General features: G+C 36.8%; 2 protein-coding genes across 2 annotated transcripts; one reads left to right on the forward strand and one right to left on the reverse strand.

Moving 5' to 3' along the window:
- Positions 1-468: 468 nt before the first annotated feature.
- On the reverse strand, positions 469-5,907 carry LOC135153680 (uncharacterized). The gene is made up of 2 exons (XM_064097702.1): positions 4,350-5,907; positions 469-2,886 (listed from the first exon to the last, which is right to left on the reverse strand). The coding sequence occupies exons 1-2, from the start codon at positions 5,648-5,650 to the stop codon at positions 1,950-1,952; spliced, it is 2,238 nt and encodes a 745-aa protein (XP_063953772.1). The 5' UTR covers positions 5,651-5,907; the 3' UTR covers positions 469-1,949.
- A 6,004-nt stretch (positions 5,908-11,911) lies between these two features.
- On the forward strand, positions 11,912-24,415 carry LOC129256726 (alpha-aminoadipic semialdehyde synthase, mitochondrial-like). The gene is made up of 8 exons (XM_054894892.2): positions 11,912-12,254; positions 14,602-14,778; positions 16,083-16,235; positions 17,242-17,388; positions 19,245-19,323; positions 19,936-20,063; positions 20,898-21,392; positions 24,071-24,415. Exons 1-8 carry the CDS (start codon positions 12,000-12,002, stop codon positions 24,413-24,415), a joined length of 1,779 nt encoding a protein of 592 aa, XP_054750867.2. The 5' UTR covers positions 11,912-11,999.

The raw sequence follows: 24,415 nt of genomic DNA on the forward strand, positions 1-24,415 counted from the left end.
GGCACTCCAACACAGTAGCGGGGCCTATATCAGGAGTATATTATTAAGCTTGAATCCTAAGATAGTCGCGAAACTGGCCCCGTCCAATGCGCTTTTCCCAGCATTCGCACATGTGTGGGGCTCGGATGACGGCTATTAGTATACTCGTTATCGAGGCCCCTTGCACTGTTATATCATGGAAAATAACGTGGTCGTGGGGCTTGTTTCCCCGGCCGGTGAGAATTATCATGGGCGGCGCTGGAGGGGGGGGGGGGGAGGGCCTCCAATTTATTTTCCAAACAAACAAGGAGAGAGAATAATAAAATGTGTATGTATTTACTTCTTCAGAAATTTATTTGTCGATTCACTTATATATTAATACATTAACTTATTTATTTATTTATCAATCTATTTCTATTGATTAATTAAATGTATTTTATTCATCATTTAATTTATTTGTTTTCAGTTTTTTTTTCTTTTGTGATATAGAGCGCCATGGGTTAATAAGGCACAACTTAATATAAAAGAAGTAAATATACTAGACAACTTTGAGGTTACGTGTAACTGTCTTTTATAACCATGGCCAAGAGACCAACACAAGGTGGCGCGCTTACACTTTGCAATTGCAACATCGAATTATCATTATAATACGAAAACAACATACTGGCGTGACTGCCTTTTCCTTTTCCTCCTCTTTTACAATATAATCTGTATAACAAAAACATGATGATTCGCAATTAGCTCACTATTAAATAAAAAGGGTAGACCATCGCTAGTGTAAGACTCTAACAAATCTAGACACTAATGTATCATAATGAGTTGAATATTAAACTAACATATTAACACAACAAAGGTCACAATTCAAATAACATCAACTGGCATCACCACTTCCCATCTCTCTCCATCATCAAAAATGGGAAAAACACATGTACGGGCTTGAAAAGGAGTAAACAACAAATCAGTATCCCTATCTAGGCATCAAATCATTACGAGCAAAAAATCGACCCTAATCTACTCCAAAACACAAGGCTCAATTAAAGCTGTGCACTAAAACAATTATCGACACAAATTGAACAACCATAAACCTGCATAAAAAGGATGCATATGGGCAAATGGTTCAAATAATGAAATAAAGACAATCTCTCAGTGCAACGTATCTACATAACAAATAAATTAAATACACAGTTTGACAGCCTCATCCTAAATATAAATTATCTGTGTAACATAAAAGGGACGGCACAAGAAGTACCGAATCATGAGTAGTTCCATACCATCTCAATAGAAGCAGAAAAACTTGCAAAAAGGAAAATGGATCGAATACAAAAAACAGCCAAGTACCCAAAACTTATGACTGTGTAACTACACAAAATTGACACACTCATTAGTACTAGGCATAATGCAAAAGACACATGAACAGACAATGATTGAAAACAAGGGCATATAGATCATTATTCATCACCAGTATGGCATCATAAAAACATTTAAAAAAACATACATCCATAAATCATTTACCCAAAATACGCCACACAAATCAATGACTAACATTATAAAGCGGTTTATTGTGATCAACTAAAATCACACATCAAAATGCAATCCTGTAACATGAAAATACTTGCAAAGAAATATAATGAAACATTCCGGCATAAAATCATAATCAAAATCACTATCAATAATATAAAGAAAGCACTTTAAAGCATGTTGATCGAAGCAAAATATACCTGCAAATAAACATAAAACAAATCATCATGGTAATTGGTATATAAAATCAATTAGGCATCAGTTAATAACTCAAAAGACAAATCCGAATCAAGCAATGAAACTCCTCTTAGTCTGTTCCTCATGATCACATGGTAGAATTGGGAGTCCAATCAAAATAAAAACATATTGTTCACATCTGTAATGGTCACTATCCGACACATAAAGGTACGACCCTGAATATCCTTGGGAAAGCTAGCCGAGCGGAACTGGGCTTAATTAACAAATGTCTCTGTACCATTGATAGTTAGGTGATGGAATCCTAAACCGCGAAGCTCTTCCACTGGGAGAGACAGACCAGCAGGACCATGCCCTGGGTTAGCATGGGGCTGGTCTGGCGGACAAGTGCGACGACAACCTCCAGGGACAGACAGATCAGCAGGACCATGCCCTTGACTAGCATGGGGCTGATCCGGCGGACGAGCATGACATCCTTCAAGAGTGGACAGTTCAGCAGGGCCAAGCTCTAGGTTAGCACGAGGCTGATCTGGAGGGCGAGTATGGCACGCGACATCAATCCAGATGGAATGAACATGGGTATTAGTCATTGAGATGCTAGCCGAGTATGGACATTCAGTTGGAGGAGACGCGTGCAGGGTGAACGACTGAGAGTTCTGCAAGATCATCCCATCCACGACACATGGTACCCGGGCTGGATGGATATCTTGCACAGTAGAGCTACTGCTGCTGACATTAGCCGGGCAAGGAGGCATAGCGGTTACTGTGGTGCTTGCTCTGGGGCAGTTACTCGCGTCGAAGGGCAATACCGAATCGGCCGATGGTGTAACGGTAACGGACATGCTATTGACACTTCCGGGAGTGTCAAACCTTTGATCAAGAGGCAGCACGGTACCTCCACGGTCAACGACACGGTTGCTACCAATGCAGCGATCCAGTAGCATATCAGGCGACATGTTAGGCAAAGTCAGGTTAGGCAAAAATGTCACATCAGACAAAGAGTGAGAACAATAGTTCCGACTAAGATCCAAATCAAGGGACTCTGTGACACTGTAGATCATGTTGGATTGGCAACAATCCCAAAGTAACAAAGACTGAAAATCATCAGCAGAAAGTGGAGAGCAACTCAATCCACTCGGAGTAGGAGAGGCAACATTGCCATGCCAACAATCAATGCAATGAAAAGAAGAAGTTCTTAAAGTTGAATTAAGAAGACGATTCCAAATATTGAGATATTTATATTAATAGCAACCTTACAACCCCCCAAACACTAATAGGTGATTCGACCCCCCATTTTCTTTTTTCAAAATAGTGAATTTGAACGATTTATCCCTACCCATTTTCCCTGAGTTCGCTCCTGCAATGCCTACCGAGACGGGTGTTCTTTGAGTGTGACGTCACCGGGGGGTATTCGGTCCCGGTTTAGTAAACAAGGCAGTGCCGTTTTGTGTACTATGCACGTACTCCTTCATATGGAATAACTGCAGTTGAAGTTGTATCTGCGAGCCATAGAACTTGCAAAGAGGAAATGATTAAAATATTTGTGGCCGTACTATTATTCCAAATATGTGAATTCCCTCAGAATGATACCATAGACCCTAAAGGAATAATTTCAAGGTGAATAATATGAAATTTGATCGAGATCTTCTCACCAGTCGATAACGTAGCAGACGTGTTATTATGACATATTTATCCGCGTGTGACGCGGCTCTTGCAAAAAAACACAGTTGGTTGCGGAATTGCTTTGTGCCGACCGGCCGCCCGCTCCGGCGCAGCTAGCTGTCGAGCTACCGTACCGTTCTTGTTGTCTTCGGCTTCAACCATAGAGATGTATACTAATTACTATATATCTTTCTGTCTTCAACTCACTTCCGAATTGCGTTTGTATGTGTGACGGTGACCCCTAGCGTAATTAAATATAGAAAACAACTCAGAAGGCCGAGAAAGAATACCGTACGTTTGGTTCAAGATTGTTCTGTGGAATGAGCTATGAGTGGAAATGATCCAGAGGATATAAAAGTGGAGTCAAAGACAAAAGAAAAGAAGAAAAAACGCCAGGGGATCGCTGCACGGCCATGAACTAAGTCGACATACCAGACCATAACAGTACACTCAATGCCTGGGTGTTGTGTGTACTAGTATTATGCGTTCAGCGCGCGCTGAGCTAGCCGCCGGAATTACTTTCCAGCTACTCACTTGATTGAACATCGTGATAAAATAAATGAGAAATAGTGAAAATATCATTCAATAACTCACTGTTTGCTATCTTACATCATGATTGAAGAGTTCATGGTGGTTATTCATACTGTTTTTTATACAGGGAAAGTAAAGATTTGTACATATCAGTCCTATTTGTTTGATTTGAGTTGCTTTGAAAAAAAATTGTAAAATATCTTTCTCTCTCTGCATAGCATTTCTGTATGACATTCAGGCACCTCTTATACTAAATTCCCCCCGGTGACGTCACACTCCGAGTGACTTTTCTGCACACTCGTCTCTCGGGCTCTGACAGGTGGCTAATTTCATAGACTTTCAAAGCAAAATATCGAGAAGGCAGAGGATTATTGTGACATGCTATGTGTTTGAACAACTTATATATACTATATATTGTATGTAGAACCTATATTTATGGAAACTCACCCCCTTCTTAATTCAACTTTAAATCACTCAAACGTAAAACTGGATGGGAACATGAACTGCTTTCATGAGTGTCTGAAACTCTACACTCTTGGAACAATGAAGGCTCACTGACCTTGATATCATGACCAGTAATTACTTCACTGATATTCAACACTATGTCATTTTTCTTTGTTTCATTTGCACCTGTTATGTGATCAATAGGCACATCATTTCCATTAGCTTTATTAACCACACCAACATAGGCTTCATATCCATTTTCCTCATTACATTGTTTTACATCACCTTGGTCACTTTCATAAACCAAACCATCACAAGCTGCATACTCAACCTCCTCATTCCATTCTTTCATGTCAGCACTGTTTGTTGCATTCACCTCATCATCACTAGTCACGTATCCATCATCTGCATTACATTGTTTCACATCAACTATGTTAGAGTCATGACCTCCACCATCACTACTCTTGTATCCATCTACATTGCATGGTTTCATTTCACCTTTGTCAATTTCAAGCACCTCACCATTACTAGTCTCATCTCTTCGATCTTCATTACAAGATTTACCATCATTACATTGAGATTCATTCAACTCGCTATCACTTGTCTCATATCCATCATCTCCTTTGTGTATGTTAGTGTTTACTGGTGTGACTCTGGTCCCTAATGTAACATGATTATCAATCTCATGACTATCATCCATTTCACTCTCATTCATCTCATGCTCCCGATCAATGAGAATGTGATTTGTAATTGAATGTATGCCAGCGAGATCAACATCACGAAAACATGGCGGAGCTGCTCGAGATGACAAACCATAGCAGAAAGCAGTACCGTCTCCAAACCTGATCAACTGCTTGGAGGGGCGAACTGAAATATCGTTCTGCTCCATGAATGGAGCCCCAGCAACAATACTGCGAGAACCACGCAAGTAGTCATCATGGACTACCACACCATCAAACCAAAGCTCACAATCATCATACAATAATGTGAACTGAGTCAAACCGACCACCAGGGTCTGATCAACTAGACTAACAATGGACACACCATCAACAAAATAATCATCAAAACCAAAATTGTCAACAAGAATCTCAACACCAATATCATCCGCTACAGATTCAGTGATTAAATTTAGCTGTGATCCGCTCTTTAATTCAACATTAATCCGCGAATTATCAATTGTGCGGGCACAAAAACAAGGCTTATTCAATATCTGCTTGCTAGCAGAAAACTGGCGCAACCCTGGTTGCGACGACCTGCTAGCCGAACGCCAGCTCGACGCATCGTGAACGGCTGCCGCGGCGGTCAACGCGGCCCTGGCCATGGTATATGTGGGACTACACAAATTTATATTCGGGAAGGGACCCAACCTCTCGTCTACCACCGATAGAACACGGCGTGCCTAGCCCCAATTTATAGGGTTAAATTAACTTGGGAAGGCTTATGTATACTCGATGGGTGGATACAATCCAGCTGCCACCACGCCATGGGTTAATAAGGCACAACTTAATATAAAAGAAGTAAATATACTAGACAACTTTGAGGTTACGTGTAACTGTCTTTAATAACCATGGCCAAGAGACCAACACAAGGTGGCGCGCTTACACTTTGCAATTGCAACATCGAATTATCATTATAATACGAAAACAACATACGGGCGGAGAGTAAGATTTATCATTCGTTTTTAATTATTTTTATGTGTGGAAGTTCACTTAATTATTTCAATCTATTTTAATTGATTAATTAATGTATTTATATTGATTAATTCATGTATTTATATTTATTCATCAATCATTGGTTTTCATTTTTTTTGGTGATATCCAATGCTCTTGTCCCAGCATTCGCACGTGTGTGGGGCTCGGATGACGGCTATTAGTATACTCGTTAACGAGGCCCCTTACACTTGTTATATCATGGAAAATAGCGTGGTCGTGGGTCTTGTTTCCCCGGTGAGTGATATCATGCGCGCGCTGTAGAGGCCCGGGGGGGGCTCCAATTTAATTTTAAAAAAACAAGGGGAATAATAAAGAAGTGAGTATAAAATTTCTGCATGACAATGGAGTAGGATCCATATGGGCGACTTGTTTTAGGCATGATGTTATCCTTCCAGTTTTCAGAGAAAAATCAACCTGACGCCGCCCTCGTGTTGTTAATATTTTGCTTTTAAAGATCTGCTCTCTGAATAACTTTTGATAAATTCGTGAAGGATTCATTCATTTGCTAATTTTTTGGAGTGTTTTCGATGTAACGTTAGGCCTATATATAGTTATTTTTGTTCCATTATCCATCGTAATTTGTATTTGCTAGTTATTTGATAACCTCGTTTTATTCAGCATTTCATTTGAATTATTTTTTGCGGGGAGGGAGGTGTCATTAATAATTAAATTATATAGTTCTTGTATAATTTTCCCCAATCTTTCACTGACGTAATGCTGCGAATGAATTAATTTATTCATTCATGTATCATAATCTATTTATAATCACCTGGATGTAAGAAGTCAATATACATTTTTTTTCAAATCGGCTTTCTTCTCTTATTCAATATTGAATCATTCATCTGGCTTCCTGCGTATTATCAATTTGTATTTTTTTCATTCCTTTCATAAATCCCCCCCCCCCCCCGCTTCCCCACTTTTCATCCATTTAAGTTCAGAAAAGAAAACGAATAGGCATATTCGTTCGGGGAAAATGTATTAATTTTCTTTTGGTCAATTTTATTATTGCTTGAGGGATATCTACGCTATAATTAACTTAATCTATATTTTACTGAGACTCATTCCCCTCCCGGCCCCCACAATTGGGGATAGGCCTATCATTATCTATATTATCTAAGTACGTTAAGTACGTTTTCTCTTTTACCTAAATATCAATTTATTAATCTTTTATTTTTTTAAAAGCTTACTAATACCGTTCATTGATATCCCAGTATTTCTTCAGCTAATTAACCTATCAACTTAAATTATTTTCTCATCCTGCATTCATTTTAATCAATCCACTTGGATATTGTTTGTAACTGTATTTGATGGCATGGTTTTTAAAAATGATAGATTTCGATTGTTTGCTGGTATACATGGTAGTTGGCCTGAAATAACGGCATTCCGCATCAACATATTATTAAAAAAAAACATTTATTGATCGATCGTCATTTCATTAATTCACCATCCAAATATTCCTTTTTTTTTTCTTCGCCTATATGGTATTCATTTATTTACTAATTCATACACCCTCACCCCCCGATTTTATTAAAAGATTTAATAATTTCGGAAAAGTGTCTCAATGTGTTTTTATAATTTATTTTCATGCACGAATTATTCTACTATTTCCTTATCTGTGATATTTTATTTCAGGAGTTTAATGTGTCCCCCAGATCCGAGATTTCGTAGCGGGGGGGGGGGGGGGGGGGGGAGCGCAAATTTTAGAAGACAGTTGGTGGCGCATAGGTCTGTCTGGTTGAATGCGTCAGAAAAAAATATACACACAGGTACGGGTCCAGTATTTTTAAAGGGGCGGGGGTACAGGCCGGTTGGACACATTGCCATTCATGAAATCCCTGTTCGCGGCCACTCAAAGAGTGGGGGGGGGGGCGTTGTGATATGGAAGTTTATGTACATTTTACTTTAATATTTACCAACAAGATAGGCCTACCATGACTATACGGCCGAACTAAACGAGAACGTTAACTGTGAAAAAAAATTAATTATAATCCATGTGTTAAAAGCTATGAATGGAGCACACTAAGCTCTTATTAATCCTAAACAACAAACGTTTATTTTATATTTTAATTTCTGAACTGAAAATCGAATGTAAAATAAGAAAGTTATAACATTTTGAAGTTTAGTTTAATTCAACATAATAGTTATATATGAACAACCAAGGCGGTATGCAAATGAGGAAACTGATGACGCCACCCACTCACTATTTCTTTAGTATTTTATTATATGAAATATATTTTCCAATTTTCTCCTCATTGTCAAGTGAAACAATGATTAATTCCTCCCTGAACATGTGGAATATATGGTTCAGTCACGTTGGCCCTTATTGTAAAATCTGTGAAAATTGAAATATTGTATAATTCAAACAATAAAAAAAAAGAAATATAGCGAGGGACATCATCAACTGTATCATTTGCAAGCAAATGAGTTGTGCATATCACTGTTTTGTGAAAAATAAGCGAAACTTTAAAATATCACAACTTTCTTATTTTACATCCGATTTGATGAAATTTCCAGCGTTATGCTAGTTTGATTTTTCTCTATTTATTCAAATCAACATTTTTCTGGGGTGAACTTGACCTTTAAATAAAATATAAATTCCTTTTATGTAACGAAAAATAAGGTTATAACACCTGCAACTACGACTAATTAAAAAAAGGTAAACGATTATTTTTAAATTTAGATTGTATATCTATACTTTCTTGAAATTGTTAAAGTCATTCATGCCTGAATGATCGAGGAATCTTCTGAGGATACCAGGTGAAAGAGTAGATATTCTGAGCTTTACAATGATTGCCGTCATCATTTTGTATATCCACAAGAACTTCCAGAATGAATAAAATTAAATGAAATGTACGAGCCTGTATCAACATAAGACCTAGGCCTAAGCACGCCTTTTAGATAACAAAAATATATATATATATAATAAATAAATATATAGATAATAAATAAATAAATGAACTTCCACACATAAAAAGAATTAAAAACGAATGATACCTCTGACTCTCTATATCACAAAAGGAAAAATATTAATACAAATAAATTAAATGATTAATGAATAAATATAAATATATTACTCAATCAATTAAAATAGATTGATAAATAAATAAATAAATGAACTTCCACACATAAAAAGAATTAAAAACGAATGATACCTCTGACTCTCTGTATACATCACAGAAGAAAAAAAACTGAAAACAAATAAATTAAATGATTAATGAATAAATATAAATACATTAATTAATCAATTAATTAAAATAGATTGATAAATAAATATGAATACATTAATCAATCAATTAATTAAAATAGATTGATAAATGAATAAATAGATGAACTTCCACACATAAAATTATTAAAAAACGAATAATACCTCTGACTCTTTACATCACAAAAGACAAAACACTGAAAACAAATAAATTAAATGATTAATGTATAAATATAAATACATTAATTAATCAATATAAATACATTAATTAATCAATTAAAATAGATTGAAATGAGTGAACTTCCACACACAGAAATAATTAAAAACGAATGATACCTCTTACTCTCTATATCACAAAAGAAAAAAACCCTGAAAACAAATAAATTAAATGATTAATTAATCAATTAAAATAGATTGAAATAAATGATACCTCTGACTTTCTATATCACAAAAACAAAACTGGAAACAAATAAATTAAATGATGAATAAAATACATTAATTAATCAATAGAAATAGATTCATAAATAAGTTAATAACTATATTAATATATAAGTAAATTGACAAATAAATTTCTGAAGAAGTAAATACATACACATTTGTATTACTCTCTCTCCCCCCCCCCCCTCCAGCGCCGCCCATGATAATTCTCACCGGCCGGGGAAACAAGCCCCACGACCACGTTATTTTCCATGATATAACAGTGCAAGGGGCCTCGATAACGAGTATACTAATAGCCGTCATCCGAGCCCCACACACGTGCGAATGCTGGGAAAAGCGCATTGGACGGGGCCAGTTTCCGACTATCTTAGGATTCAAGCTTAATAATATACTCGTGATATAGGCCCCGCTACTGTGTTGGAGTGCCTGAAGTGCCGTAGTGCGGGGCCTATATAACGATTATAGTATTATACTCGTGAAACAGGCCCCGCGAACGGACATTCTAAGCCATTCAACACAGCAGCGGGGCCTATATCACGAGTATATATAGTGAGCTGAAGTTAGCAACCTAGATATTGAGGTATGATCGATTACAAGTTTTTCTCGAGCGGGGCCTATATCACGATTTTGCCGCGGGTTTGTCGCGCCCTACCCTTAACGAGTGCATGTGCGGCCCGCGTCCAAAACTGAAACTGAAAAAACACCCCTTTAAACATGTTTTTTGGGTCATGCATGTGTACAGCATATTTAATCGGTCCTCCCGGGTGATTTACCTTTTTATGTCAGCTTGTCATTTTATCTGGTACAAATTTCTGTATTTATGTAATCTAGACTATATCTCCTTGTTTGAATCATAGATTTTTATCTTCGTCTTAAATGATTGAGAACTACAACTTCATGTAACTGTAGGGAATTACAGTAAACTTGAAACAGAAATCTTTGTCAAGTGGATCTAATTAAGAGGTTCGGTTTTTGGTTATAAAATAATACAGTAGCAGGATGGACTGAATTTGGAGGGCAAGGGTTGTAACAGAGAGTGTCACAAACTTTCATATATATGAAGAGGACAGGGGGCTATGATTGCGCACCATAATAGGACCTACAGTAAAGATAAAATTTTTCAATTAGTATTATGTTCGTAAGAGTAATTGTGCAAAAATTTCATAAAAATTTGAGCTAACGTGAATTACAAAAAAACAGGGACGTGTCACGTCCCTGCAAAAAAAAGGAAAGAAAAAAAGGGCCTGTCACTATTAGATTGGGAAAAATGATGCCCTATTTCTGCTGCTCTCTTTCATTTAACACACAATTCAGGGATTTTAATTTTAATTAAAAAAAGGCTGCACTTTTCATGTTCCATGAAAAGCCTGAAATTATTTTTAATAGTATTGCACCATTTAGAATTTTGATCTATAGTGGTATTCTAAAAGTTGTTTTAACTTTTCTTGTAATTTTTCTTGTGATCCAGCTCGATAACAGCTTGGTAATATTATCACAAATTGGTATCCTGAAAATGATCTATTAAGGACGTCTCCTAATTTATCTCTGTCATGCTCAATATTTTATCATCAACCAATCGTTAAGGTTTTTATTTGCTTAGGGCAATCGATAAAATCATCTTTTTTATAACTAAAATTAGCTCAGAATTGGTCTCCAGAATTTTTCCACTTGTAAAACAAGATTGATTTTTTGTGGAATCCAGCAAGAGATTATTATTTTTGATGGAGAAATATCACATGCTGGCAGCTTTATGTTACAATAGCCCCCTACCTCCTGTAAATTCTATTGTATTTTCCAAAGTAAACAGAATTTTCAGAATAACTTTATGTCAATATGTTATCTTGCGCACAGAAATTTACGCACCGTTTTTACACATATTTTAGCTCTGTCATCATGCATGCTCTGAAAGTTACAAGAAAAGAGAATACAGATTTTATCAATTTATTGTAACTCTGAATATACTGGAATATCTGTCTTAAAGACAATTTACTGAATATGGCCCCTGGGCTTTAAATGAAGTGGTATCTATCTGTATGGTTAACATTGCTATTCTTGTAATAGAGACTTTGAGTGTGATTGGCTGCTGAGCCATGTCAACTATTTGCCATAATTGCAAAGTTGCTATAGTTGTAACTCTTTATGAAATGGATCCCAGATGTCAAGTTTGTGGTCACTGTTTGCCTTCTTTGATTAAAATCACGCCTTGTTCTTTTGTCTGTTTCATTATTACAGGGATGTCAAATTTTGGTGGATACTGTGCAGTGAGCAACAATTAGTCTTTTCTTCATCAAACCAACCAGTGTTGTATTTGTTTTACAATGTGGCGCGTAAAGCCACTCACTGTTGGTTCTCTACCTTCACTATTGTCTCAAGTGGGACTATGTCGTCACGCAAGTGCAGCAGCAGCAGCAGTAGGGAAAGGGAAGCAGCGAATAATGGCTATCAGACGAGAGGATTATGGATCACAATGGGAAAGAAGAGCACCTCTCAATCCATTACATGTCAAATCATTGGTTGATCAAGGTGTCAAAGTACTTGTGCAACCTTCCAACAGACGTGCATACCCATTACAGGTATTAAGAATATATCCAGGGGTGCTTTCACCATATGTCAAATGTGATATCAACTCATGCTTCAATCTCCAATTGCTGCTTATGCAATGCTGTTTATCCATATTGGAAGTGTGCTACATGTATCACATATTCATCAATGAGTTCATGCCGGGGGGGGGGGGGGGGGGAGGGGGAGAGGGTGTCCACTTCCATTGCAAATTGGAGAGCATCCATGAGAATCATCCTGAAAAAAAGCACCCCAGGCAATGGCAGGCTGGTAGGACACGCTAAACATGGATTTTGTGCAGATGTCCTAGATTTACACCTCCTAAACAATGTGGAGCGTTGTGGCCCAGTGGATTAGTCTTCGGACTTTGAAACAGAGGGTCGTGGGTTCGAATCCCAGCCATGGCGTAATTTCCTTCGGCAAGAAATTTATCCACATTGTGCTGCACTCGACCCAGGTGAGGTGAATGGGTACCCGGTAGGATTTATTCCTTGAACGCTTTAGCGCCTATAATTATGGCCGCTTAGCTACAGCCGGGGTAATAATAATATACCAAGTATAAGTCAGCGCCTTGAGCACATAATCAATGTGGATTTGGCGCTTTATAAATGCTCTTTATTATTATTATTATTTCAGCAGTCTGCAAATTACAATGCTCTTTATATTTGTCTTTTAGGCTATCATGATTTAGGTGGTGTGTTTTTTGTCTCACCTGCATAGCAGAGTGAGACTATAGGCGCCGCTTTTCCGACGGCGGCGTCGGCGTCAACACCAAATCTTAACCGAAGGTTAAGTTTTTGAAATGACAGCATAACTTAGAAAGTATATGGACCTAGTTCATGAAACTTGGCCATAAGGTTAATCAAGTATTACTGAACATCCTGCCTGAGTTTCAGGTCACATGACCAAGGTCAAAGGTCATTTAGGGTCAATGAACTTAGACCATGTTGGGGGAATCGGCATCAAAATCTTAACCTAAGGTTAAGTTTTGAAATGTCATAACTTAGAAAATATATGGACCTAGTTCATGAAACTTGGACATAAGGTTGATCAAGTATTACTGAATATCCTGCCTGAGTTTCAGGTCACATGACCAAGGTCAAAGGTCAAAGTAATCGAGTGTCACTGAACATTCTGTTGCAAATTTCAGGTCACATGAGCAAGATCAAAGGTCAATGAACTTTGGCCAAATTGGGGGTATCTGTTGAATTACCATCATAACTTTGACAGTTTATGGATCTGATTCATGAAACTTGGACATAAGAGTAATCAAGTATCACTGAACATACTTTGCAAGTTTCAGGTCACATGATTAAGGTCAAAGGTCATTTAGGGTCAATGAACTGTGGCCAAATTGGGGGTATTTGTTGAATTACCATCATAACTTTGAAATTGTATTGGTCTAGTTCATAAAACTTGGATATACATGTAAGAGTAATCGAGTGTCACTGAACATTCTGTTGCAAATTTCAGGTCACATGAGCAAGATCAAAGGTCAGTGAACTGTGGCCATGTTGGGGGTATCTGTTGAATTACCATCATAACTTTGAAAGTTTATGGATCTGATTCATGAAACTTGGACATAAGAGTAATCAAGTATCACTGAACATCCTGTGTGAGTTTCAGGTCACATGATCAAGGTCAAAGGTCATGTAAGGTCAATGAACTTTGGCCAAGTTGGGGGTATTTGTTGAATTACCATTGTAACTTTGAAAGTTTATTGGTCTAGTTCATAAAACTTGGGACATAAGAGTAATCAAGTATCTTTGAAGATCCCGTCGAAGTTTCAGGTCACATGACCAATGTCAAAGGTCATTTAAGTTCATTGAACTTTGGCCATTTTAGAGGTAATCATTAGATTGCTGTCATAACTTTCAAAGTTTATAGATATAGTGTATAAAATGTGGACATAGGGGTAATCAAGTATCACTGACAAGTTTTAGGTCACATGATCAAGGTCAAATGTCAATGAATATAGTATTGTGTCATTATATGAATGTTTTTTTTGTGAATAATTATTTTATAGTAGTTTTCAAAGTCAGCACCGCTACTATATTGAATCGCGTGATGCAGGTGAGACCGCCAGAGGCATTCCACTTGTTTTTCTTATTTTTTTGCGTTTTTTACATTTGTTAGCATTCCATACTTACCCGTGAAAAACAACCCCTTTTCCACATTTTTTCATACAGTGCTGTTCACTCGTCAATGACAGTGACCCACATACCCCCCCCCCCCCCTGCGTTAAATATTTGCATTTTGGCTTCGAACACAACTTTAAATTTTTAACACACTTAATTTTTCAGGGAACAGTCTGGCTAAATATAAATTTGAGTATAATTGTTATTTGTTGTGTTTGATCAGGATTATGAGAGAAGTGGTGCAATCATCCAAGAAGATATAAATGAAGCATCTCTTATCATGGGTGTTAAGCAGGTTCCAATCCCTCGTCTAATTCCAAGCAAGACTTATTGCTTCTTCTCACATACCATCAAAGCACAGACAGAAAACATGCCTATGTTAGATCAGCTGCTTGAAAAGGTATGCATCCATTTCATTTCTTCATATTTTTCATAACCATTTTACAGTTTTTGTATCTGGTGAAATAAGGAGATTAAAGAGAGTCCAAGTTTATATGTAATTGCCAAAATTATTTTTGTAAATTAAATTCTGATCAAATCAGTTCTCAGAATTCCATATAGCAGTTTTAGCAATATACCTGTAAGTACTCTATATTTTATTTAGGTAAATAATGAGATAAGTATTTCTGTAAACAATGTGGTTGTAGAATTTGGTAGCTTTTTTAAAAGGGTCCATGAACGTGATTGTGTTTTGCCCATAACATGACAATAAACTAACATGAAAGAAGACTACATGTTGTCTGTTGAGCCTCTGAAACTAATTAGCAGGGTAAATTTATGAATTACTTTGTAATGGAGCACATTACCAATCAATTTGAATTTGTTGCTATGTCAGTAGAGTGGTCATGAAAGACGGCTCTTGATTGGCTTCTACTATATTGATAAAGAAATTGAACGTGATGCAAAGGGCCATCTTACATGACTTCGCAGATAGTCAGTGTAGACTCTGTATTTTGTAGAATTTATAACCTTGAAACAAAATCATCTTGGAAATAATGATAATGAAAGCAAGAGGCCTGGAAAAGTTGCTTTTGATTCATTTTTTATTGAAATGGTAGGTTAGAATGCCAAACTTCAGGATATAGGATCTGCTTTCTCTGTATCTAATTGATAACCAATTATTGCAACATTATTGATGAATTATTTTTTTATTTTTACTGTTCACTAAGACAACAATGCAATCATAGTCAAATGGTGGCATTAAAACAGTGGTGCATAGTAACATAATTAGGACATTAGGAAGATACTGTTTTCATGAAACTCAGTTAAGAGGAAAAAGGGTAACAATATGACACATTATCTAGATTTAAATGAAAATAAACAATGAACAGTGCTTGCTAAGGAAGGCCACAAGATGAAGTTTTGATCCAAATGAAAGATTTTTTTTCATTGAGTGTCAATTTGGAGTTCTTTATCCACAAAGATAAATTGTCCTCATTAATTCCATATAGACAATGTTTCTGAATAGGATTTCTTCTTCTGTCAATATTTCCTTAAAATGCTGATTTCATAATGTACCCCTTCATCCACTATGACGAGTTGATTGTATAGCAGTACAACTTAAACCATTCAAATATATTTTTATCATCCTTGCCACATTATGGGATATTGAAAATAAGTTCAGAATTTTTAGGCAACTTAGCAAAATATTATTTTATACCAAGTTCACATGAAATGTTCTTTCAAATATTTTTTTTTTTGAAGAATATACGGCTTTTGGATTATGAAAAGATTGTAGATGAAAACGGCAAACGAATGGTGGCTTTTGGAAAGTTTGCTGGTATTGCAGGGATGATCAACATTCTACATGGAATAGGACTCAGACTTCTAGCTTTAGGCCACCACACACCATTCATCGTAAGTAAATTCATATTCATTGTAAATATGATGGGAACTCAGAAAATAAGTAATAAAAAGCAAATTTAAGTAGTATGATTGTACGATAATCTGAATAATTGAAAAAAAAAGACTTTGATGAAATCGTATTCTTGAATTACCTTCCTTCATTCTGACATCAGTTTTTGGTCAAACACCAGTGTGATTATTGGAACTACACAAGAGTTAAAAGGATAGGATACGTGATTAGATTTTTTGGGGGGAAGCAATTTGATAATGTACCTGAGATGAAATTCTGCAGTAAATAGTTTTCATTTCATAGAGACTATTTTTTCTTTTTACATTGGGGCAATTGTTTTTTTGGGGGAGTTATTTCATTCATTAGAAGGGATACCTTTTTTACCCAACAAGTTAATATGCAGTACATGCAAATATTCTGCTTTTGTAGAATATTAATTTTCTAAAGGTAGATTTAGGTAAATTTTAGGAATGATTTGGGCTGTGTTGAGGGAGATATCACCAATTGCACTTGTATATTTCCTGTCCTGTTTGTAATGTACCATTGTAACTGAAGTTTTAGTAAAAGGCCACCACACATCTTTCAGTTATTCTAATGCCTGAATTTGGAATAAAATGTTATACGGTACATTAGTTGTGAAGATCAAAACCTGGAACATACTACTCTCCAAAGTTATTATTCGTAATATGAACTCTAAGTAAAAGTCTGTTCCTTTTACCCCATCATTGATATGAAAGTAAAATTGCGTCCTACTGGTAATGACATCATAGCAATCATATGATAACCCAATGTGGTCATTACTTCAAATGAAAGGCTTGTCAAGTATCTAACTTTGATATTAGTATTTTTGATAGTTTTCCTCGTATCAGATCATCCTAATTGTTTATATGATTAGGAAATATGCAAAATGCCATTTAATCTAATATCAGATTATATAAGAGTCATCTGGTATTCTGAGGCATTTAGAATGACAGAGTTTTAAGATGTTTTGATGATATTGTTCTCCAGCATATAGCAGCTGCACATAATTACAGGAATAGTAGCATGGCAAGACAAGCAATCAGAGATGCAGGATATGAGATCTCATTAGGTTTGATGCCAAAGTCAGTTGGTCCTCTTACATTTGTCTTCATGGGATCAGGAAATGTATCACAAGTAAGTTTTTATTGCACTCTATGGTCACCACCAAGTTACTATATCAGTTATTCCCTTTTTTCAAAAGATTACATTTAATCTTACATTTTGCAGTTGTGGTATATTAAAGAGTTCCATTATTGTCTCACCTGCATAGCACAGTGAGACTTCAGCTGCCGCTTTTCTGACATCAGCAGAGTGAACATCGAAATCTTAACCAAGGATAAGTTTTGAAATGTCATCGTAACTTGGAAAGTGTATGGACCTAGTTCATGAAACTTGGACAAGGGTACTAATGAAGTATCATTGATCGTCTTGCATGAGTTTCGGGTCACATGAACAAGGTCAAAGGTAATTTATGGTCAATGAACTTTGACCATGTTTTGGGTATCAATATTGAAATCTTAATCAAGGTTAAAGTTGATATAAGAAGGAAATAAATATCTATAAATTTGGTGTCTACGCAAGCCTACATCCTTCATAACCTTTTCATTGACATACTAAATCACAAGATCTTCTGGCTTCTTGAAATCCTCAATTGAAATGCCCCAAACTAGCCTCTTCCATGAGCGTGAAAACTCCACATGGTACAGTGTAAATGGACCAGTTCATGTGATGCCACATCATGGCATTAGAATATTGATGTCCCCGAATGTACACAGAAAACAACGCAAGAAATATGGAGAAACTTTGTAATGAGTTTTTAAAAAGGTTGAAAGTTATATAACCTGAAACCCTATGTACAATTGTTCATATCGTGTATATAAACTCCTCAAAAAAAGTTTGGAAATCTGACTCTGATTGATAATCCCTCCTCAGTTTTAGGGAATATTAATAAGTGATTGATACCAATGAATACATGTAGATCATTTAATTCTCTTTCCACTTGTAATCAACTTCACACTATAAAATGATTAATACTTAAATCATGTAATAAAAAATGAGCAAAAATTTAAAGAGAAGGGATTTAATAGTATGGTTATTATTTTGCCATTTCATCAAAGATATAGATTTATAAGTTATTAATACTAAAAATCATTCTTTTGCTTTTGAATAAGAGAATCTAGACTAAGCCCAACTAATGACTTGTGTTTATTATGTATTTCTTTTTATACGCCCGTCCTAGACGGGGACGTATTATGGTATCACGCTCGGTGTCCGTCCGTCTGTCTGTCCGTTAAATTTTTCTTGTAAACGCAATAACTTTATTTTGATGTAACCTAGGCTCATATAATTTGGTGTGTATGATACTAGCATAGATCCCAGCAAGCCTATTGATTTGAGGTCCAAAGGTCAAGGTCACAGTGACATATTTTCATCTTACCCTTCTGAAGTCCTTGTAAACACAATAACTTTAGTTTAACTTAACTTAGGCTCATACAATTTGGTGTGTATGATACTAGCATGGATCCCAGGAAGTCAATCAATTTTTAGGTCATAAGGTCAAAGGTCAAGGTCACAGTGACATATTTTCATCCGACCCTTCTGCAGTCCTTGTAAACATGATAACTTCAATTTAACTTAACCTAGGCTCATATAATTTGGTCTGTAGGATACTAGCATAGATTCCAGGAAGCCTAATGATTTTGAGGTCAAAGGTCAAGGTCCCACTGACATGTTTTCATCTTACCCTTCTGAAGTCATTGTAAACGCGATAAGTTTAGTTTAACATAACCAAGGCTCATATAATTTGGTGTGTATGATACTAGCATGGATCCCAGGAAGCCCATTGATTTTGAGGCCAGAAGGTCAAAGGTGAAGTCACCACCTTCCACTTTTCTTGCTTGACCAATAACTCCATTTTCTGCGTTATGTGCTCGCCTTAGCGATACTCTTGTTGACTGATACACTTGATTTCTTTCATTATAATTTGGTAGGGAGCAAAGGAGATGATTGATGAGCTACCTGTTGAATATGTTGAGCCACAGGACTTGAAAGAAGTTGCACAACATGGAGGTAAAGGATTAATAATCATTTTACATTATTCATTTTTTTACAGGGATTTCTGAGTGAATATGGTATACTATAAAGCAATTTTTTCTCTACCAAACTAACATTTAAAAAAATATACACATACCAGGTATTTAAAACATTAATGTTCTAGATCAAATGTTGTTAATTTGAGAGATATGCAATATTGATGTGTCTATCTAACAACCATGACTGATATTGCATTTTTGTAGTGCATGACATCTGGTGATAAAGCACTTTATTTTGAAAAAAAAAAAACAATATGGTCAGGAGGATTGAAAAACTTGGCTGTCATAAGTGAGTATTGATTGAGATATTCTTATTTATGACTTATGGCTACAATAAAGATCTGGATTCAGACAGGATTTCAGATGATAGATTATATGGTCGTTAAAAATGAAAAATTAAATTATCAAAGTAAGATACTATTTGTATTGATTTTGGTAATAGCAATATGTGTTACATACTCTACTTAATGACATTGCATGACAGGAATTCTTGGCTATGCAGAAGGACAAGGAACATAAATGCATATGTGAGGTAACAAAATAATGCACTTTATTGATGATGTTGTGATACTGCCAATACCCTAAACAGATACAAGGAAGATCTATGCGACTGTAGTGAACAGAAAACATCATTTAGTGAGGAAGGATGGAGGAGAGTTTGAAGCAGCTGAATATGATGCATATCCAGATAGATATAAATCAGTCTTCAATGAAGAGGTGAGCCTAATATGCCACTTTATTAGCTCTTATGGTGAAGAAATATGGGTTTGGCTAAAGCCCAGTGTACACTATGCGATGTAATTGCACTAAGATCTGATTGCAACAAAATTGCAGACTGTGAGCCAACCTACAATGCTGTGCAGCTTCGATCTGACCTGTTGCAGAAAAATCGCAGACCAAGCGTCAGACATTTGACGTGTCAAATTTTCCTTGCAATTTTTCTCTGATTTTGATAATTTTAGCCAATTAGAATTGTCCTAAACGATGATGTCATGACCAATTTCCTGCGCCACTAAAAACGCATAGACAAGGACTAATGGCCAAAATCACAGTTGTTGTTCAGGCCTGGCTTCACCGAGTCTGACCCGGTCGCATGATTAGGTTGGTGCGCTGGATCTCCATGCGACTCAACATTGTAAATTGGAAAATGACGTCTTATTTGACTAAATTTTAAATTCATTTGACATTTAAATCTAAAAGTCTGAAGTTAGGCCATTTCCAGAATGTATGCCCAATGGTTCAAACCAATGATTAGAATAAAACAGTCCCAGAAAAGTGCCAACCATACAGCATTATCTTGTTACTTTTGACATTATATGGACATAATTAACATGGAGAATATGTATGTAAGTCATTTGCTAGTCTACTACTTTTAAGATAGATATTGTGATTTTTATCTTACTTCATCATATACTAGGTTGCACTTGGCTTGTCATATTTGTCTTGCATTTCTTACACAGCATTCATTATACTTTAGTTTACAACCAATCAGCTTTATTGATATATTTGTTATGGAAATATAATATGTAAAATATGATATTCCTTTTGTAGATTGGTCCATGGGCATCATGTATCATTAATGGTATCTTCTGGGATGTAAAGCATCCTCGTTTCTTGACCAACATGGACACCCAGACCCTCTTAGGTCCAGTGGCTGTTCCACCAACCTCCAATGAGCCAGGTTGTCCTACTCTCCCTCATCGTCTTCTGGCTATCTGTGACATCACAGCAGATCCAGGTGGTTCTATTGAGTTTATGACAGAGTGTACTACCATTGAGTCACCATTTTGCCTGTATGATGCTGATCATCGCCACCAACACTTCAAATCTTTACGGTTCTCTGGTGATGGAGTCTTGGTGTGTTCTATCGATAACATGCCAGCTCAGTTGCCTCGTGAAGCAACAGACTTCTTTGGTGGTCTCTTGTTTCCTCTTGTTCCTGAACTGGTAAGATATTGTGACATTCATTTTAAATGCTTTATTAAAATCGCCACTCCAGGGCCCCATAACCAAGGCTCGTCATTTGCAGTGGCTTGGTGGCCGGAGGTGGCCACCAAAAATTTACGTAGGGCAACCATTATTGCAAAATGTTAAGATTTGGTGGCCCAAATCGGGCTACCAATTATTTTTAAAGTAGTGCATTTTTTCTCCCAATTTTGCACAAATTTTATCAAATTTCTGCTGCTCAAATTGCAAGCCAGCCAGCTATAATGTGCCTTTTTCTTTGATTTACACACATACACACACACAGAACATACAGTCAAGACAGTACCATAATCAAGCCATGTGCAGCCACTGCCTACGGCCTACATATATAGCCCACAGCAGCCACCACATACGCAGTACAAACTCTGTGATGTAAAGTGTGGATAAATCTTCCAATAAGCAGGCATGATATTTTCCCAACTAAAGTCGGAAATCGTCACTTGGTCTAATTTTCATTTGGTCTAATTCACACTTGGTCTAATGTCCATTTATTCTAACAAAACATCATTCATTATTTATTTGATCTAGAATTAACAAATATGGTATGTAGTGGATAAATACCATGCATCAGTTAATACATGTCGCCAACTAGTATCTGGAAGCTAGGGTAGAGCCGGGGTAGGGCTGGTGGGCGCTAAAACCTGCACCGTGAAAGACTATCGATGACGAGATAGTCGCTCATCAAATGAATTATTCTAATCAAATATAATTCTTATAATTAAGCCTACATATCGATTATATAGATGAGGATGAAAATTATATCATACTCATAATCATTACATCACCGCATGCACGGACGATACTTGAACTTGATGGAAAATAAGCAATAGTTATGCAGTTTGGGGGATTCCAAAAGTTACAAAGCCATTAGATCATGTAATTTTGTTATGAATATTTTGTTAAGTTATTCCAATAGTTAGTTTGGAGACAAATAACAGACCACTTACATATAGTTTGATTACACTATACAGGTTTATTGGGTTAGCTGCGACAACATCACGGCGACCATCTTGGTAGCAGCGATATAGACGTTTTAATAACATAGTATAGTCTACGTTTGCAGACCTTTATCAGTTATCACCACAGTAGTCATTCATTTTATACATCTCCTCGTTCTGTTTTTGTTCTACCTCTTCGCCTCCTCCTTAAAATGGATGGGCATGGTTCCCAGCCCATCAAGGAAATCAGGGATTTTTTAAACGTTTTTTCCAGTCATGGTAAAATCAGGGAATTTTGATCGGCCCAAAAGTCGAACGCATGACAGTCAGACTCTGTTATATTTTGTTGTATATTACAGGCCTGTGAATTCTCTGATTTTTGTCGGAATTCCGACTTTTTCAAAATCTCCCAAAAATGAATTTCTGATTTTTAAGATGACGCAAATTTCTGATCAACTCAACGCGAGTTTCTCGCGGTTTACCCGCCGAATTGGGCTATTTTGAAACCTCTGCCGCGGCCGAGCGATAGCCCTCCCGCATGCATGCACAGAGCCTTCTAGAGATTTTCGCAGCGTGCACTGCACATGCAGCTACTGCAAGCACGGGCGGCCGCGCAGCTGCACTGTTTACATACGTAGCCAAAGACAATTAGCCACTGCGCTGAACAACGTGCATGCAGGTGTGCACAATTAATTGTCACGACAACATGTACACTTGCGAGGGATTTTTAATGAACGTGATCGTCCTCATTGCGACGAGATTGACAACGCTTCCGACGGAGTTTTACCCTTTTTAACGAACGTGATCGTCCTCTTTTCATTAAAACTTTATGGACATGACAATTATCGATCAAGATGTCAATACAGCAAGATTGACGACACTCACGAGGGATTTTCAACGAATGTGATCATCTTTTTTCTTCAAGTTTTCAAGATGTCAATACAGCACAAATGTATCTTAGTGACGCGTGGATCGGAATATGACACGGACGCTGATAAACGCAATCCAAAGGTTACTTGTGTTTCATATATATATATTTATATATTATCTGTGTATTCTTTTACATTGTACATTGTGAACATGCATGAATAAATAAAAAAATAAATAAGAATCCATGGAATTGGTCGTGGACAGAATATGTCCATAATGCATTATTTGTCAGAAGGAACTGAATTATGCTAAACATGGACGTCTGGCACTTGTGGCTCATGTCGATAATCGTTCTCATCAGGAAGTCGTAAAGCTGAGGAAGTCAAACTATTTTCTTCCAGGTAAGCTAAAACATACTCCAACTCTGAGCAGACATTTTTTGTAAAAAAGTTAAGCTTATTGTTATCTAAATTATCGTTTTATGAGTAGATGGCCAGCACCTGATTGGGGCATGCTGCCCGATTTTTCTTTTCTTGAATTGTTTAATTTAAATTGAAATTGTCAATTTATGATTGTGTGTGTGTAGATCTAACAATAGTTTAGTCTGTACAGATTTAGTTGTGGTTGTGTCGGCCCTAGGCCTAGGCCACCTAGCCTGTTTTATGCAGTTAGTGTGTATGAAATCTGTGTGTAATCCCAGGCCAAGAGTTAATGAATTTATACACACAAATTTCATTACAGGCAAGCGTGAAGTCTTAGCCTTTGTCTTTGAACGGATACATTAAAATACATGTTTTGCATGTCATTTTTAATGTCATTCGTGAATTCTGGCCTGCGCCGAGAGGGGGGCCATGCTGCCCAAATTTCATTTGGTATGTGTGTGTGTGTGTGTGTGACTGGGTACTGATTTTATTTCAAATTTTATTTCAGGCCAGAAACCACCAGTCATCCGAAGATTCAAGTTACGGCATTCATCCAATGTTTAAAAAGACCGCGGAAAAACCCGAAGAAAGCATCCCTGAACCAACAGTGTCTCTATCTGACAGAGTGGCAACCGCTGAGGCTACAGTTCTAGGTTTTGTTGCTAAGAAATCAATGGATTTTTCAGATGTTCCTGATATGATTGCGCTCAGTAAAACCCTTGCCAAGGATCCGCAAGCTTTAGATGCTCTCTCGATGGACCGCACCACGGCCTCGTATAAAATGACTCACGGGCTTGGAACAACATTCGAAGAGCAGTGTGTCGATGAGTACATTCTTTTCCCTGAACATTGA

The sequence above is a fragment of the Lytechinus pictus genome, chromosome 3, assembly GCF_037042905.1.
Source record: "Lytechinus pictus isolate F3 Inbred chromosome 3, Lp3.0, whole genome shotgun sequence".
NCBI lineage: Eukaryota > Metazoa > Echinodermata > Echinoidea > Temnopleuroida > Toxopneustidae > Lytechinus > Lytechinus pictus.